The following is a 16,980-nucleotide window of genomic DNA, read 5'->3' as shown; positions in this document are numbered from 1 at the left end:
CAGCATCCAACATCTGCAGCATCCAACATCTGCAGCATCCAACATCTGCAGGGTTCTTGTAGGAGCGTTCATGTAAATAGTGTCACCGTAATCAGTGGAGGGAAGGAAAGTGACAGATACAAGGTGTTTCCTAACATTCAGAGTTAGATTGCCTTGTAAAACTTTAGCCAGAACAATAAATATATCGTAGAGGTAAAATAGATATTAGTGTTAGTAACGTTATCTTTGTCGTCCTCAATGAAATGCATTGTTTGTCTGAAATCTTTACTTCTCTGCAAAAATTGTAAAAAAGTCTCTGCGGTCAATGCTAATTAGACCTTCACCATACACCGTGTTTCCCCTAGCGTACTAGCCTTGGCAGGGCGCTCATATCTTCTGTGATATTTGTCGATGGGGGGTGGAGATGGAGACACTGTTTGTAGCAAGAGTTTTCAGGTGGTGGAGACAGTTCAGCGTGAGGGAAACCGAGCGCTACCTCCAGACATATGTCTATGGCCACCTCTGTAGCTTTTTAGCTAGTGCGTCTATATTGCACGCCGCTAGCTTACTGTTTTGTCAGTGCCGGCAGTTATTGGGGGGCAGTTGGGTAGGCAGGGTGCTCGGTTCTGTTGACAGGGCGGGGCGCCCTGCTTGTGTAATGGTAGGGGAAACACTGGTGCGTGACTGACTGTTTAAACAATGAACAGGAAGGGCATTTTTGGTTTATATTTTTGTAGCACACTTTATAACTTTATGGTGAATAGTACAATACAATAATACAAACCCCGCTCTGCTCGACCCTCCAAAGCACAGACATCTCCTGGTATGGACACAAGTCATGCGGTCACCCCCAAACATCAGTGTCGTGTGTGTGAATACAGGGTTTGTCAGGCTGTGTGTGTGAAAGGGCTGGAGCTTACCGAGTCAACATTTCACTTAATATCAGTCCAATGAAGCGTGCATGAAGACTCATTCATGTAAACAAGTAAAATCCAAAATGTCTGATTTTCAAAATTCCTAAAGTAAGCAGATAATTTTTTTATATGTAAATTATTGTCACTCATTTTCTTATTTTATTTTTACAGATTTCAAAAGAAGCTCAGGGTAGTACGATGTACTTTATCAAGGATGTTCTTGGTGAAGGTTGTAACTTGTGCAGTTTTGTTCTAGAGGTAATCATGACTGACTGTGAAAATAGTCCATTTTAAGAAGGGCTTGCTGTGGAAATCTAAATAAAACTTTACAGAAGCACGTGAATTATTAAACGTTCCCTTCAAAAATGGTCTTTGAATTTGTTTATAGCAATAAACTGTATACGGACGTCGTACAGAATGCATTGTCACACAGCCTGCAGGAGTGGGGTAAATGACAAAACGTCCAGTCCAGCTTTAGAGCGCTTGCACATGTGATCCTGTGTGTTCTGGTAACCGGAGCTGACAGTTTATGAACGCCGTTCTATTTAGACTAAAACGAAGACCTAGTTAGACAAGACCATCAATTATGAGCTGTGTTGTTCCACGTTGATGAACAGGAGATGCATGACTCGTCCTTATTTCACAATCACCCTGAGCGCAGTATTTTTCCACTGTGAAGACGATACATAATATAAATTTTATATTTAAGGTAAAGTACAAACGTTTTCTATAACGGTGGCTGAGTGGTTAGAGCAGTCGTCCTCCAATGCGAGAGTTGGGGGTTCGAATCCACCAGCAGTCACATGCTGAAGTGTCCCTGGGCAAGACACTGAACCCCTCATAGCCTCTGATGTGTGTCCCATCAGTGTCTGAATGTGATCTAAAGCACTGTTAGCTTTGTAGAGATCTAGTATAGAGCTGTATGAATGGGTCAATGAGGCACAGATTGTTGTAAAGAGCTCTGAGTATCTTGAAATAAGATAGAAAGGTGCTGTATAAGTACCGTCCATTTACCATAACAGACTCATGGTTTATGCTACATTGTTAACCAGTCAACCAGTTTGATGGTAATAAGATGGTTGGTGGACCCACTATTTGAAGGTGCTGAGTTTGTTGTGGCTCCTCGGTCTGATGAAGTCTTTTGGATGAAAGACGAAGTATTTCAACAAAAACAACCCGTCATGGGGACATGACTTTACTGTTGGACTCCATTATTAATGTTCTTTTGCAGTTTGTAAGAACTGTACTTTGACAACAAAAGTATTTCAAAAAGGTAAAATATTAACATTCATGTTTTTGTAACGAGTGTTAAAACGGGTTTAAAAGTATAGCTGTTTATTTAGATTCTTGGGGTGACAAAGCTACTGGTAAAAAAAAAAAAAATCATCTATTATATCTGTTATTGGCACTAGCTCAGGCCTCAGTATCGATATCGGTGATAGCCAAAATTTCCATATCGGTTGGGCTGTATTAAAAATGCTGAAGTTGTAAATAAAACTGGATTTATTGTGAGCAATAGTCTGTGCTAAGCACTAAAAAATAATCTTGAAGGTTTCTTTATACTGCAAAGAGGATTTTAAAATGTGCACAATGCTGGTTTTGTGCATAGGCTTTCAGAGGGAAATGCTTATTTCACATGGAAAGGCTATTTTTATGCTTGGAACAAGTAATTTTCCAGCATGTCAGGTCACCATAACATGCCTCTGGTGCAATTCCTGAACACATCTAGAAAACTGAATTAAAACGTTTTGATTTTTGGCCTTTTCCCCCATTTTTGTCATGCATTACATGAGTGATGGGATTTAGGTTAAGTTTATCCAGTTGGACTGAGACGGTTGGAGACTACCAGTAGTTGGCAACTCTGAACTGCAGGGAAATAAGCACATTTTATTTTGCAGTCTCACTGAAATCTGTTTGAGACCAAACGACCAGTAAGTTTTTCTGGTGTGCAAAGCTTGCAAAACTAAATTCTTAGCCATAAACATTATTTTGTCTGTTTTCGCCCACATTGTACCCAGCCACCCCTGCATCTGTGATTTAATCTGCTGCCGTTTGAAATAAAGAAAGGAATATTTAGACCCATTTTGAAAAGTGTTGATTGGTGTAGATTTTAGATCTTCTTATGTTTTCTGTCAGAGGAGAGCTACCATACGAGTGTCCAAATACAGCTTTAGTGCATTAGAAAAACTAAATTGACGATGGTTTAATACACTTGTGACAACTCTAGTTTGAGAAATAATTTGTTGCACAACTTAAAAAAGTAAAAAATTCAAGCAACAAGGTAGCAAACCTCTGCAACAACGTACTAACTAGATTTGAGTCAAAAACCTCACAGCCATCACTCCAAGACATTTCCAAACCTCCACTGGTCATCAGGTCCCACTGCCTTCCCCTTCTTCATTTTTTTTCAGAGCTTTCTGTACTTCTCCTTCACTAATCTTTCCCACTTCCTGGTCCACAGTTTCTATGACCTCTACTCTTCTTTCTGTTTCATTCTCTTCATTCATTAGCTCCTCAGAGTTCTCCTTCCATCTTCTCATCATGGTTTCCTCACTTGTTAGAACATTACCATTCCTGCCTTTAACAAGCCTAACCTGCTGCACATCCTTTCCAGCCTGATCCCTCTGTCTTCCCAATCAGTACCAGTCATTCTCGCCCTCTTTAGTGTCCAGTCACACATACAACTCATAATTCAACTTCTGCTTTGTCTTAGCTACCTCCCTCTTTGCTCTACACTCATCTCCTTACATTCCTGTCTTCTCTCTTCAGTCCTCTCTGTCATATTTCTTCTTGGCTAATCTCTTTCTTTGAACATCTTCCTGCACTTCACTATTCCACCACCAGGTTTCCTGAACATCCATTCTCTGTCCAGATGACACACCAAGTACCTTCCTACCTGTCTCTCTAATTACTGTTGCTGTAGTAGTCCAGTCATCTGGAAGCTCTTTCTTACCACCCAGAGCCTTTAACAGCTCCTCTCTGAATTTATCACAACATTCTTCCTTCTTCATCTTCCACCATTTGGTCTTCTTCTCTGATTTGACTCTTCTTCACAACAACAGTCATTCTACACACAACCATCCGATGCTGTCTGGCCACGCTCTCCCCTGCCACAACCTTACAGTCTCCAATCTCCCTCAGGTTTCCTCTTCTACACAGAATGTAGTCGACCTGCGTACTCCTTCCTCCACTCTTATAGGTCACTCTATGCTCCTCCCTCTTTTGGAAACAGGTGTTGACTACAGCCATTTCCATTCTCTTGGTGAAATCCACCACCATCTGTCCTTCCTGGTTTCTTTCCTTGACACCAAACCTACCCATCACTTCTTCATCCTCTGTTTCCTTCACCAACTTGTCCATTCAGGTCTGCTCCATCACCACTCTCTCCTCCCTGGGAATACTCTCTATCACTTCATCCAGATCTTTACAAAATGTATCTTCCTCTTCCACATCACATCCAACATGTGGAGCATAACCACTGACAACATTTAGCATCAGACCTTCTACTTCTACCTTCAGACACATCACCCTATCTGATGCTTGTTTCACATCTACTACATTCTTTACCAATTCCTCCTTCAGGACCACCCCTACTCCATTTCTCTTTCTATCCACACCATGGTAAAACAGTTTGAACCCTGCTCCAATGCTGCGAGCCTTGCTGCCCTTCCACTTGGTCTCTTGGACACACAAAACATCTACCTTCCTTCTCAGCATCATGTCAGCCAGCTCTCTACCTTTTCCCGTCATTGTCCCCACATTTAGAGTTGCAACCCTCAGTCCTACATTCTTCACTTTCCTCTTCTCCTCTGTCTCCTGACATTTCCCTCCTCGTGGTCTTCCACTAACAGGAGCACAATTTCCGCCGGCACCCTGTTTGTCAACAGCACCGGTGGCGGTCGTTGTTAACTCGGGCCTTGACCGATCCGGTACGGTGTCTCTTAGATGAACTCGCACACAGTGTGTGTTTTGGCAAAAGTGTTTTACGGCAGATACCCTTCCGGACACAACCTTCACCATGTACACGGGGTTTGGACCGACACGAGAGAGAAACAACAACTGTTGTTTCATATAGCTGCCGTCACCAGAATACTTCTTGAATTCTTGATATACAGACTCTGATAAATGTGTTTGTACCATAGAGAGGATGTCAATAAGGGTTAAAAATAGAATAAACTTTTGATCCAAGTATTAAACTGTCAAATTTCTAGTTACATAAATGAATCAAACAACTCATTATGTCATGGTTTTATATCAACTTTTATTTGCCTGTTGTATATTACAATAATGAGCCATGTTCTTTTTAAATTCCAGTCTCCTGATTCTTGGATTGGTGGTGAGGAGGAACCTCTGACAGGCTTCACCTGGCGAGGCGGCTGTGAGAGAGAAACCACAGGTATTCTGGCCTGGAGCGACGTGTTTGTGGTGGAGAAACCAGACGGGAACAAGGTTGGTTCACAACAACTTCTTTTTCTTTTTAAGGTCGTGCTTCCATCGCAGGACTTGGTGAAAGTCTAAACTCTCCTGACAGCTTCTAAGAAGCCGGTCGACGTTGAAGTGTCGTTGTAGAAATGTTTCCTTTTTGTTGTTTCTCTCCCCACAGGTTGCAGTTTTACTCGTGGACACGCAGGGAGCTTTTGACAGCCAGTCTACCATCAAAGATTGTGCCACGCTGTTTGCCCTGAGCACCATGACCAGTTCTGTTCAGGTGAGCAGCAGCTCCGATCGTCTCCACATCGAAACTGCAGCTAAAAATGTTTCTACAAAATGAAGCATTTGTTTCGTCACCAGCAAAAGTTGTAAACAAAACTTACCGCGCAAAGATTACAGGCTTTTTAGAAACCGTGCAATCGTAGAAACTAAACCTGCAACTAGATGACTTTTAGTTCTTGTGGTGATTTTTCTGCTTTATGTCTAGTTATTGTTTTCCTCACCTCAGCTTTCACCTGTAAATAAAAATACAATTCACAACCTGAACGTGCTGTTAGACTATAATTATGAGCAGTCCTCCTTAATTCCAGTGAGACTTGCACAAACTTTGTCCGGTGTCATTTTAGAGCTCAAAGATTTGTGCAACTTATTTAAATTACCAACAATGTTGCTATAACAAAAATGCACCTTAATTAAAACTAAAAAACTACAAAGATGCAATTTAAAAGCTATATTTTAAGAAATAAATTTGTTCTAATTTACATTTTATCATAATGACAGCTGCGTTATTTAACGGCTTTTTAAAAAAGCAACAATCGTCACTTTTGTGTTATTTAAAACAATTTTCTCTAAACTTGAAACGTGGACTTTTGTATAATTTTAAGATAAACCTAGAGTCGAGTTCAAAATAGAAACAAATTAAAAATGACACTGCTTCACCCTGTGGTTAATTTTTGGAAGACGTACTTTAGGAGATATTGAAGGTTATGTTTTATAACGGCCGGACACGGCGGCATCACTTCCTGCCAACGTCTTGATCAGCTGCTGCTTCTGAGCTCAAGCATCAAGAGTGGACTCAGTTTCTCATGCACAACTTTCCTTCTTGACTTTTTGTACTTGATGAAAAATAACTGGAATCAGTTGTTTTTGTAACTTGAGGTTGGATTTCAGTAATTATAAAACCTGGTATAAAGTAAGATAATTTTTATTATGTCTCTTTATGTAAAACCCTGAAAGTTGAAGGAGTGAACGTTTACATGACTGGAGTTATACTCACATGTCTGGATCTGTCGTTGCACTCAGAGTAAATGATGGAGGATATTTTTTCAACACGGGTATAAAATGTCGTCAAGCCGTCTGACAGTTTTCTGTTAGTCCTTTTGATGTTGCTTGTCTGAAACGAGCAGGACGCACCTCAGCCTGTGCACACGACCAGCACACGATGAACTCATCGTGTTTGAACCCTTGAACGCACACAAACAGTGTGTACGTATCTTTTGTCTTATTTTATTTTTCCAGGTGTACAATTTATCCCAAAATGTCCAGGAAGATGACCTTCAACACCTCCAGGTCAGACTTTATTTTATTTATTATTATTTCTCTGATATTTGCATTCTCATTATTTAGGTGGCAACAAGGTAAAGGTAAGGTTTCTGTTGAAAGGAAAATGCATGATGTTCTCTGACATTTAAAATTTAATGCAAGTCAAAGCTGAACAAAGTGTCTTTTATTTTGACGGGCTTGGGGAGGGTGATCTTTAGAAGATCAGGTCCGTATAAGGTTCTTGTGATGTTTTGGGGCAGGTCTGTGCTGAGTTACAGTCCGGCTCACCAGCTGGAAGTAGAACGACTGGATTTTACTCCATTTTTGGTCCCAACTGCTTCCAACCAGTTATAAAACAGGAAAGGGCTGAACACCAACACTTTTGTTACTGATACTGAGTTCATTTTATTTTTTGACTGAGCATGAGCGCGGTCTGCCAAGTTCACTGTAAAATCTCTAAGTATCGGGCAAAATACCAACACAAATACTGTTTTTAACTGTGAACAAAGGTTTGTCAGCTCCCGTTATACTTAATCAAATTGACCAAACTGACGTTCTAAATCTTCTAAACCTCAGACTTCAGTTTTTCCATCCGTGTGAGCTGAGGTCTGAATGATTTCAAGTGTGCACTTGCACAATACTGAGCAAGCACATTACTGACAAACATCCAACACGAACACCACGATTCTTAAGTGTTTGTGTTGGATGTTTGTCTGAGTTTTTATTTTTTGCATGAAAGAGCATTTTTATTGTTGTGGCAATATGAAGATTTAATTCTGAATGTTTTTCTCTTCCTCAGCTCTTCACTGAATATGGACGACTTGCCATGGAGGAAGTCTACGAGAAACCCTTCCAGGTCTGGGTTTTTACACACAAATACACAAATACAAACAGTGCAGGGGATTTGAAGTAAACCAGAAGGTGAATATCTTAGTTTATATCTTAGATTCTTATTTACCGTTTCTCTTTACTCTTTATATTTTTGTTGGGTGTAACTGGGACCGTGTGTACATAATTTTGTTCCACCTCATGCACCACACGTGGTGAAATGACAATAAACCTACTTGAACTTGAACGTCTGCTCAAGCAGTGAACTTTTAAGCTTGAAAACAAAAATCTAAACAGAAAAGCATGTTATGGCCACTTTAGGTTAAAAAAAAAAAATCTCAGTTTATGGATTGACTTTTAGTACAGAACTGAATTAGTATTAGAAATCTATTTATTTATTTGTTTATTTTTCAAAATAATCTCAAATATGAGCAAGTTTCATGTCCAGAGTGGTTCAGAATATCTTTATTATTTTGAACCTCTCTGGACACGACTGCCTCAAACGAGTCGGCGGAGGAGAGGGTGGACTCCAGAAACCTCTGAGCACATCAAACTGGTTGACCCACCATGAGAAGGTGCTTTTTATAAGACTGAGTTTGATGTGGCTCCTCGGACTGATGACGTCTTTAGGACGAAGGACAAAATGTTTCAACAAAAAGAAACCGTCCAGAGGACCTGACTTAATTTGATATAGTTATTAAAGTTACTGATTTTTGTATTTAGTGTTTTTAGCTAACACATGCTAAGCGTGTTGCTACAGTTTTAAGTGCAGCTTAAACAAAAGTCACTGTACCATTCTGAACAAGGTGGCCATTACACCTGAAGTGTTGACCCTTCATGTTCTATCGGCCACCACCTCTGGAAATCAGTGGGTTTGTCCAGAAACTGAACATTATCGTGAAACAAAAGTGAATTTGCTTCTGTTTTCAGACCCTGATGTTCCTGATTCGAGACTGGAGTTATCCCTATGAACATCAGTACGGTTTGGAGGGGGGGCTAAGCTTCTTGGAGAAACGACTGCAGGTGAACATTTATTTATTTTATTTTTTTAGGCTTTGCTGCATTGACCTCATTTGTTGCTTTTACTGGTGTTTGAGCTTTCACTTTAGGTAAAATATCTGTTCAAAGTGCCGTTAGCGCAGTCGCCTCCCAATTTTAAGAGTTGCCAAAATGTCAGCCGTGAGTAGCAGCTTGATGTCAAAGTATGTCGGATTACTGCAGGAAGAGAAAAAACTACGACTCTCTAGTATTTATTCAGAGTGAAACAGTTAAAATGCACCAGAGCAGGGGTGCCAACCTTTTTGAACCGAGACCTTCTTGTCTCGTCTCAGTATCGAACACATGGTTACTCTCCTAGTCCCACCGTGGTTCATAATGTTGTCTTTCCACTCCCCACTTCCACAAAGACCAGCAGATCAAGCAGAATATAGCATGCCACCAGTTTTATGGACCTCATTAAAGAGTCGAGACAAACGAAACCGTCCACCTAAAACACCTAGAATTACCTTCCAGAGAAAAAGGAAACAAACGACAATCTTCCACTGCAGAGGAACTTGTGCGACTGATCAACGCTCTTGTGTTTAGGTGAAACAGAACCAACACGAGGAGCTGCAGAACGTCCGGAAACACATCCACTCCTGCTTCTCCAACATCAGCTGCTTTTTGCTTCCACACCCCGGCCTTAGAGTGGCGACCAACCCTCACTTTGACGGTCGTCTCACAGGTAAAACACTTAGCACGCCAACTCCGCTCAAACGGGCTCCAGCTGGGTTCAGCAGCATTTCAAGGCAACTTAATTAAATTATAACAATAATTTGATACAACTGAAATGAAAAAAACACAAACTATTGACTCCAAAATAAAGTTGTAATTAAAATAATTGAATGTTAATGTTTAATGATTGCATCTGTCTATGCTCGATATGTACATGACAGTATACAAATGTATTATAGTCACTGTATGAGAGGCGGGGGACACCCTGGACATGTCTCAGTCCATCACAGGGACACAGAGACAAACGATGCAAACACCCATTCACTCGCTCTCACCTTGTGAGTTACCAATCAGTCTAACATCTGTGGGAGAAAACCCGCGCAGCACAGAGGGAACATGCACACTCCACCCAGAAAGGCCCCTGGTTGGGATTAGATCCAGCGTTGTTACCGGTGTTAAAAATGATTTCAGCTTGTTTCTGTTTTTTCAGATATCGATGAGGAGTTTAAGATGCAGCTGGTGAACTTGGTGCCAACGCTTCTCTCTCCTGACAACCTGGTGGAAAAAGAAATTGGCGGTGTAAAAATCACATGCAGAGACTTGCTGCATTACTTTAAAGTAAGTTTACCAGTTTGTAAACATCAAGTCTGAACTCAGCTTTTTATTTGATTCATGCAGAACTGAAGCTGCACGACACGGATGAGAAATGTTTTTGTTTTTTTCTTTTAATGAGGGAAAAATGTCTAAAGGGGTTTATTGTCTTCCAGTAAAATATTTTCTAAATAATGATGAGGTCTGCTCTAACCGTAAGTTACTGGTGACTATTATTCCCTGTGTCGCAAAATTTCTGCGTTTACAAGGTTTATCTAGCAAACTCAAAACGGGGTGGGTTGAACTCGCCATAAAGTTTCTTGCTTTCAGTTTTCTTGTCTCCTGTCGCAGACCGGAGTGGAATCCGAAATACCGTCTGTCTTGTGAGCCTTATAGCTCGAAAAACAAGTGAGATACTCGCTTTCGTTTTGATGTGCGGCTGCATCTAGGCGTCAAAAAAGGTCCTGATCAAAAACTGGGTTGCTACGTCAAAATCCAAGATGGCCACCACCATATATCCATACCGCCATCATTTGAGAAAGCTATGCTTGCTAATATTTATATTGCTTAAAAGTACAACTTCCTCAAATGAATGGGGTGACTGAAGATAGGTTATAATTAGTTTAGTTTATTGTTTATTTGTCATATGCAGGTCAACACAAGGTCAACAATGCAATGAAACGCTCGGGACGAGAAGAAACGTCTCGACTCTTCAAAAAAGAAAAGAAAAACCAAAACATGCTACAAAAGTACAAACCAAAGGACCAAAGTGAAAAAGAAATGCAACATCTACAAGGTCCAAAAGAAATACAGTAAACAGCATGGTAGAATACAACAGTGCAAGTAGGATGAATCAGTACAAAGTACCTCATAGAAGACTGTTTTAGACAAACAACATATAGTACAGACAACAATATACAACAATAAAATGCAATAAAAATAGTGTTATAAAAACATTTTATTGTTAGCATGATCCTATTAGCAGTGAGGTTATGTTAGCAATAAGATTCTGTTAGTGAGGTTCTGTTATCAGTGACATTCTTCTTTTAACAGCATGGTCCTGTTAGCAGCATGTTCTTATTAGCAGGATGGTTCTGTTAGCAGCATGGTTCTGTTAGCAGTGAGGTTCTGTTAGTTAGGTTCTGTTAGCAGTGACGTTCTTCTTTTAGCAGCATGATGATAATAAAGACTGCTGCAACAGACGGTGACTGCCCTCCGGAACAGAGTTTGGCAGACACGAGACATCCAAAGTTCCCAGCGGAACCAATTTGTTCCGTGGAGTTCGGTCCATGAAGGCAGAAAGGCAGATGGAGGATCGTGGAGACGGCCGCCATGACAGGCTCTGGAGCCTGAGCCCGAGGGGGGGGACGGGGGGGGCGGAAGGGGGTGGGGGGGGTGTGGATGTGCAGTGCAGGCGCCGAAAAGTCAAAAACAACAGGAACAAAGAAAGAGCGGAGCTCCCGTCAGTGCTGCCGCTGCAGCGCACGTGACGTGCTCAACGTTTAATGACCAAGGCCACCGTTGGCCGTCACGTTTTAATTCTCTCAGCAACAGCTTTTCACTTGGAGACGCACCGGTCGAGCTGAAAACACCTCGATTATGTTCACCAGCTAATTGATCAGCACAGCCCTGCGTCTCTGATGAGTAACGTTTAGGTTTCTTAATTTTGTTATTGATTGTTGTTGTTTACACGTAAAAGGACTTTGCATGCGCAGTTCACAGGTGTGTTCTGTCAAGGTGAAACTCCTCTGCATGAGCTGAATAAAACGTAAAAGCTTGTGATTTTTATTTTTAAAAAGTAGCCATGATTTGTCTTAACTAGTTTTCTTTCTTCTCATTCAGAAACATAAACCAAAAAAAAATCAATTTTAAATAATTCTGCAGCTCTTTGAGTTGGTTTAAAAAACATTGTATGTTAAAATAAAAGCTGTATTTATTTAGTAGTTTTTTAAATTGTATTTTTCAGTGGTGGTTTTGCAAACTTGTCATTTTTTGTGCTGTGTTTTTAGGCCTACATGAAAATCTACCAGGGGGAGGAGCTTCCTCACCCCAAGTCGATGCTGCAGGTCAGTTCAACTTGTGAATCGGCTGCTTCCAATATGTTTCAGTGTTCAACCTTTTCATTTTGTCTTTTTAATGCTGCACACTGTTTCACTCCTTCGTCCGACGGCTTCTTGTTTCTCTTGTTATAATCGGAGGTTCACACAGAAACACATTTTTTATAAAACAATATGATTTGACTCGTTTCTAAAATAAAAAATCCTCATAAACCTGGCACCATTCAAAAGAAATGTTTTCCTCCACATGGAAACACAGAAAATGACAAAATGCTGAGGTCAGCCCTCAACTGCTTTTACGAAAACACACCAAAAACAGGAAACGAGGAGTGGCGCGCGGCGCAGGGCTTACGCACTGGGTGTGAAACGTCAACGCAAAAACAAGAGGATGCTCCGTGTCAGAGTTAAGATTAGAGGTGGGTCTATGAAAACATTGTTTTGGCTGAGTGGTTAGAGCAGTCCTCCAGTGAGAGAGTTGGTGGTTCGATTCCACATGCTGAAGTGTCCCTGGGCAAGACACTGAACCCTCTGATGTGTGTCCCATCTGTATGTGAATGTGATCTAAAGCTCCGATTAGTCTTTGTACACATGTAGAGTGCTGTATTTTCATTCATTCAACCTTTATTTAGACAGGTTAGTCCCATTGAGCCTCCGGGACTCGTTTATTTATTTATTTATAAAATTTATTCTTTTTTTTTTTAAACAAAACAACTCCATTAACAATAAAAAAATACAATCAAAAATAAAAATGAAAGTCAGCAGAAGAAATAAAAAAATCTTATTTTATCTGCCCCTTTTTTTCCAACAATTAATTCAAACAATAATAATCTTCAAGTAACAAAACGGCTAGATTAAACGGTGGTGCAGAAAAATGTATGAATGTGTGTTGGAGGCAACTGAGGCACAGACGGTTGTAAAGATCCTTGAGCATCTTGATTAGATAGAAGGAGCTGTTTAAGTTCAGACCAGTTTTCATAAAGACTGACTGAATACATGAAAACACAAAGGTGACGCTGCAAAAATGTTGTTTTCCCTACTCTGAAACCAGTTTTTAAACATTGCTGGTTTGGGGCTCCTAAAACGTTTCCATGTGGACATGAGGTTTAAATATCTGTTTACAAACATCTGCTCATTCACCAAACAGGATTTCAGTTTGGACAGAACCTAAATGGGTCAAGCTTTAGCCACTATTCGGAAATGTTGAGAGAAGATGCAGTGGAGCAGTGTTGGCCCACAGCTTTTTAATTATCATCTTGTTGTTGTTGTTGTTGTTGTTGTTGTTGTTGTTGTTGTCGTTGTTGTCGTTGTTGTCGTTGTCGTCATCACATGCAGGTCAGCACAAGGTCAACATTGTATTGAAATGTTCAGGACGAGAAGAACCAATTCAACTTGCAAAAAAAACAAAGAAATACTAAAGCATGCAATAACCGTACAAAATAAAGTACCAAAAACTGAAAAATAAATATAATATTTACAAGGTCCAAAAGAATTATAGTAATCAACAACATGGTAGAATATAACGGTGCGAGTAGGATGACTTCGTTTAAATAAGTACACTACCTGGCAACCAAAAACGTCGCCACCAAAATAAAGGTCATAAACTAATATTTAGTTGGACAAACTTTAGCTTTGATTACGTCATGCATTCACTGTGGCATTGTTTCGATGAGCTTCTACAATGTCACAAGATCTGTTTCATCCAGTGTTTGACTTGGACCCTCCAGAACATGAACGTTATTCTTCTTGAACATTCTTCGGTAGAACCTCTTGTGTGCTGAGGGTCATTGTTGCTGCATGACCCACCTTCTCTTGAGGTTCAGTTCATGGACAGATGTTCTGACATTTTCCTCTAGAATTCTCTGATATAATTCAGAATTCATTGTTCCATCACTGATGGCAAGAAGTCCTGGCCCAGATGCAGCAAAACAGGTCCAGACCATGAGACTACCACCACCATGTTTCTTCAGCAGGAATGCTTTTGTCCTTTCTCCAAACAGAACTCTTTTCATTTAAACCAAAAAGTTCTACTTTGGTCTCATCGTCCACAGAACATTCTTCCAACAGTCTTCTGGTTTGACCACGTGCTCTTCAGCAAACTGCAGACGAGCAGCATGTTCTTGTTGGAGAGCAGTGTCTTCCTCCTTCAACCTGCCATGAACCATTGTTGTTCAGTTCTCCTCATGGTGGACTCATGATCATCAGTCAATGTGAGAGAGACCTTCAGCTGTTAGAAGTTACCCTGGAGTCCTTTGTGACCTCGCCTACCACGTCTTGCTCTTGGAGTGATCTTTGTTGGTCCACCACTCCTGGGGAGGGAACAACGGTCTTCTTGAATGTCCTCCATTTGTCCACAATCTGTCTGATGTGGACTGGAGGAGTCCAAGCTCTCACAGACTTTCCAGCATCACTGTAACTGGTCTGAAGTGTGTTGAACAAAATGTGTGTATTATTTGTGACAGTTTTTATGATTTACATTTTCATGTTAGCTTCGCTAAAATTAAGTAACTCTGCTAATGTGCTGTCATTTGTTACCCAGGCAACAGCCGAAGCAAATAACCTAGCAGCTGTAGCCGGAGCCAAAGACATGTACAACAAAAACATGGAGCAGGTATTGAGTGGATCCTTCGTGTCAAAGGTCCCGGTTTGTGTTTCATAAAACATTAATGGTGTTTTTCACTCTGTCAGATCTGCGGTGGAGACAAACCTTACATTTCTCCAGCAGAACTGGAGCGCCGTCACACTGAACTACGGCAGTCATCCGTGCGGCATTTCCGCTCGGTTAAGAAGATGGGCGGTGAGGACTTCTGCAAGCGCTACCAGGACCAGCTGGAGATGGAGCTCGATGAAGCTTATGCAAACTTCAGCAAACACAATGACGGCAAAAACATCTTCTACGCAGCACGAACGCCCGCCACGCTGTTTGCCGTCATGTTCATCATGTACATTGTGTCATTGGTCACTGGCTTTGTGGGCATTTGTTCTGTGGCCATGCTGTGCAATCTGATGATGGGCGTGGCTCTAACAGCGCTCTGCGTCTGGGCTTACGTCAAGTACTCGGGAGAGTTTCGTGAAGTTGGCGGAGTCATCGACAAGGTGGCTGAAATCCTCTGGGAGCAGGTAAGCAGTTCAGCTGTGGAGCGGGAGCTTTTTGACTCTTTAGCTTTAAATAAGCGTGAAGCTTCTCTAGTGGATTCAAGCTTCAATACAGTTGAGGTCCAAAGTTTATACCCATTCACCGTGAACGTGCATGACATTAACTTTAGACAGTTCAGTTCAGTTTATTTCTAAAGCTCCAAGTCACAACAGAAGTCAACTCAGGGACTGAACAGAAACATTCATATATAAAAATAATAATTTAACATTATTTGTCTGAGGAGCAGCTTTCAGTTTAACTCCATCAAAGAACTCGCATCTTGAGCAATAATGAAGGCGACAGTGGAAAGAAAAAACTCCCTCGTGAGGAAAAAACCTTTAGCAGAACCAGGATCAGGACAAGAGGACCATCTGCTTCGACCGGCTGAGTCTGAGAGGAACAGGAAGGAGGAACAGATACACAATGGCAGACCTTATAATAATTCAAACTGTTCTTTTTCCAAGATGGAATAAAGATAAAACATGATGCAACCTTTAAAAACAAAACTAGTTGATTTTATTGTTACAAGCCGCATACGGGAAGAAATAGAAAAACATGATTTCTGTCTATACAAATAACTTAGAGTAAATTTTAGCTTTTTTATTAGATATGTAATGTGATGTTTAAAATTAAAGTCTTTATCCAGCCAAATACCAAGGTATTTGTATGTGTCTGCAATATCTGTGATATCACCATTCAATGTTTTAATAGAAGGAATGGTTACTGCAGAATTATGGGAAAACAACTTAGCTTTGGTTTTGCTTGCGTTCAGGACTAATTTTGAATCACGAAGAGCAGAAGGTGCTGAATCAGTCTGAAGAGTTAAGTGTACTGATCTAGAGAGGGTGTTGACTAGTATAGAATTATATCATCTGGGTACATATGGTAAGAGGAGAATTTAAGTTGATCACAGATTTGATTATTATAGAGTAAAAAGAACAAGGGCCCTAAAATAGACCCTTGTGGAACCCCCTTGTTCAATGTGACCGCACCTGACAAAACTGAGCCAAATCGAGCAAACTCGACGTGTTTAGTTAAGTAGCTGTTAAACCAACTGCTTTTTGTAGCCATCAAAGAGCTTCTGGTAGAAAACTGTCTAAGATTTGAACACCCTTTTTGGAAGACCGGTAGAGTTCCTTTAAAACTTTGTGGACTATTAATAAAAACTTAAATTAGGTTGAAGTCGGGGTTTTGGGAAGGCCGTTCCAGAAGCTGTTGCCTGTTTGGTCCAATCAGAAACGAGTCTTAATGTGTGAGATCTTGGTCCTGTTTGATCACCCAACTGTGTCCAAGTTTAAACCGTCCAGCTGCTCATTTGAGGTTAAATTAAATATGTATGCATAGTTTTGTTCATGAGTTAATTAGAAATAAAATAAATCATTGAAGTTGTTTGTAGTATCCCATCTGAGAAAAGAAACTGTTCAAATGAATCACTAAAAGCTCCAAATAACAAGATTCCTGCCCATGATCAAAACTTTGTACTGAAACTGTGTGGCATCTCCAGTGGGCGATACTCTCACTTAATTCATTGCAGCATACAGAAAGGAACTAATTTACTGGAACAGACCTTTTTTTTTATAAATTTAATTACAATGTGAAATATTTATCTATTTCTCTTGTGCAAGGTACCAAACCTAAAAACCTTTTTAACTGTTTGCATACAAACAGATTTTTGTCTTTAATCCTCCTAATTCTTTCTGTGGTTTGTCTTTTATTGCATCAGAGGACTCCTCGAAAGGTGAGAACTTCACTAAAACAACTGTTCCAACAACGGAAAGACTTCTCTTTACAT

General features: G+C 40.5%; 1 protein-coding gene across 2 annotated transcripts in view; it reads left to right on the top strand.

Annotated features, from left to right (window-relative positions):
* Positions 1 to 16,980, top strand: part of zgc:158270 (uncharacterized protein LOC791213 homolog) — a 26,862-nt gene that overhangs the window by 9,350 nt on the left and 532 nt on the right. Inside the window, exons 3-13 of one of the 2 annotated variants that reach the window (XM_037690047.1) lie at positions 5,208 to 5,342; positions 5,497 to 5,601; positions 6,843 to 6,893; positions 7,666 to 7,722; positions 8,625 to 8,717; positions 9,279 to 9,417; positions 9,898 to 10,025; positions 12,008 to 12,064; positions 14,592 to 14,663; positions 14,741 to 15,172; positions 16,912 to 16,926. In XM_037690047.1, the coding sequence (XP_037545975.1) occupies positions 5,208 to 5,342; positions 5,497 to 5,601; positions 6,843 to 6,893; positions 7,666 to 7,722; positions 8,625 to 8,717; positions 9,279 to 9,417; positions 9,898 to 10,025; positions 12,008 to 12,064; positions 14,592 to 14,663; positions 14,741 to 15,172; positions 16,912 to 16,926 (1,284 nt within the window). The remainder of the gene's footprint in view (positions 1 to 5,207; positions 5,343 to 5,496; positions 5,602 to 6,842; positions 6,894 to 7,665; positions 7,723 to 8,624; positions 8,718 to 9,278; positions 9,418 to 9,897; positions 10,026 to 12,007; positions 12,065 to 14,591; positions 14,664 to 14,740; positions 15,173 to 16,911; positions 16,927 to 16,980) is intronic. The other variant, XM_037690048.1, reaches the window with a different exon arrangement.

Source organism: Nematolebias whitei, chromosome 16 (genome assembly GCF_014905685.2).
Source record: "Nematolebias whitei isolate Nwh7 chromosome 16, NemWhi1, whole genome shotgun sequence".
NCBI lineage: Eukaryota > Metazoa > Chordata > Actinopteri > Cyprinodontiformes > Rivulidae > Nematolebias > Nematolebias whitei.
This window is presented reverse-complemented; position numbering and strand designations above follow the sequence as displayed.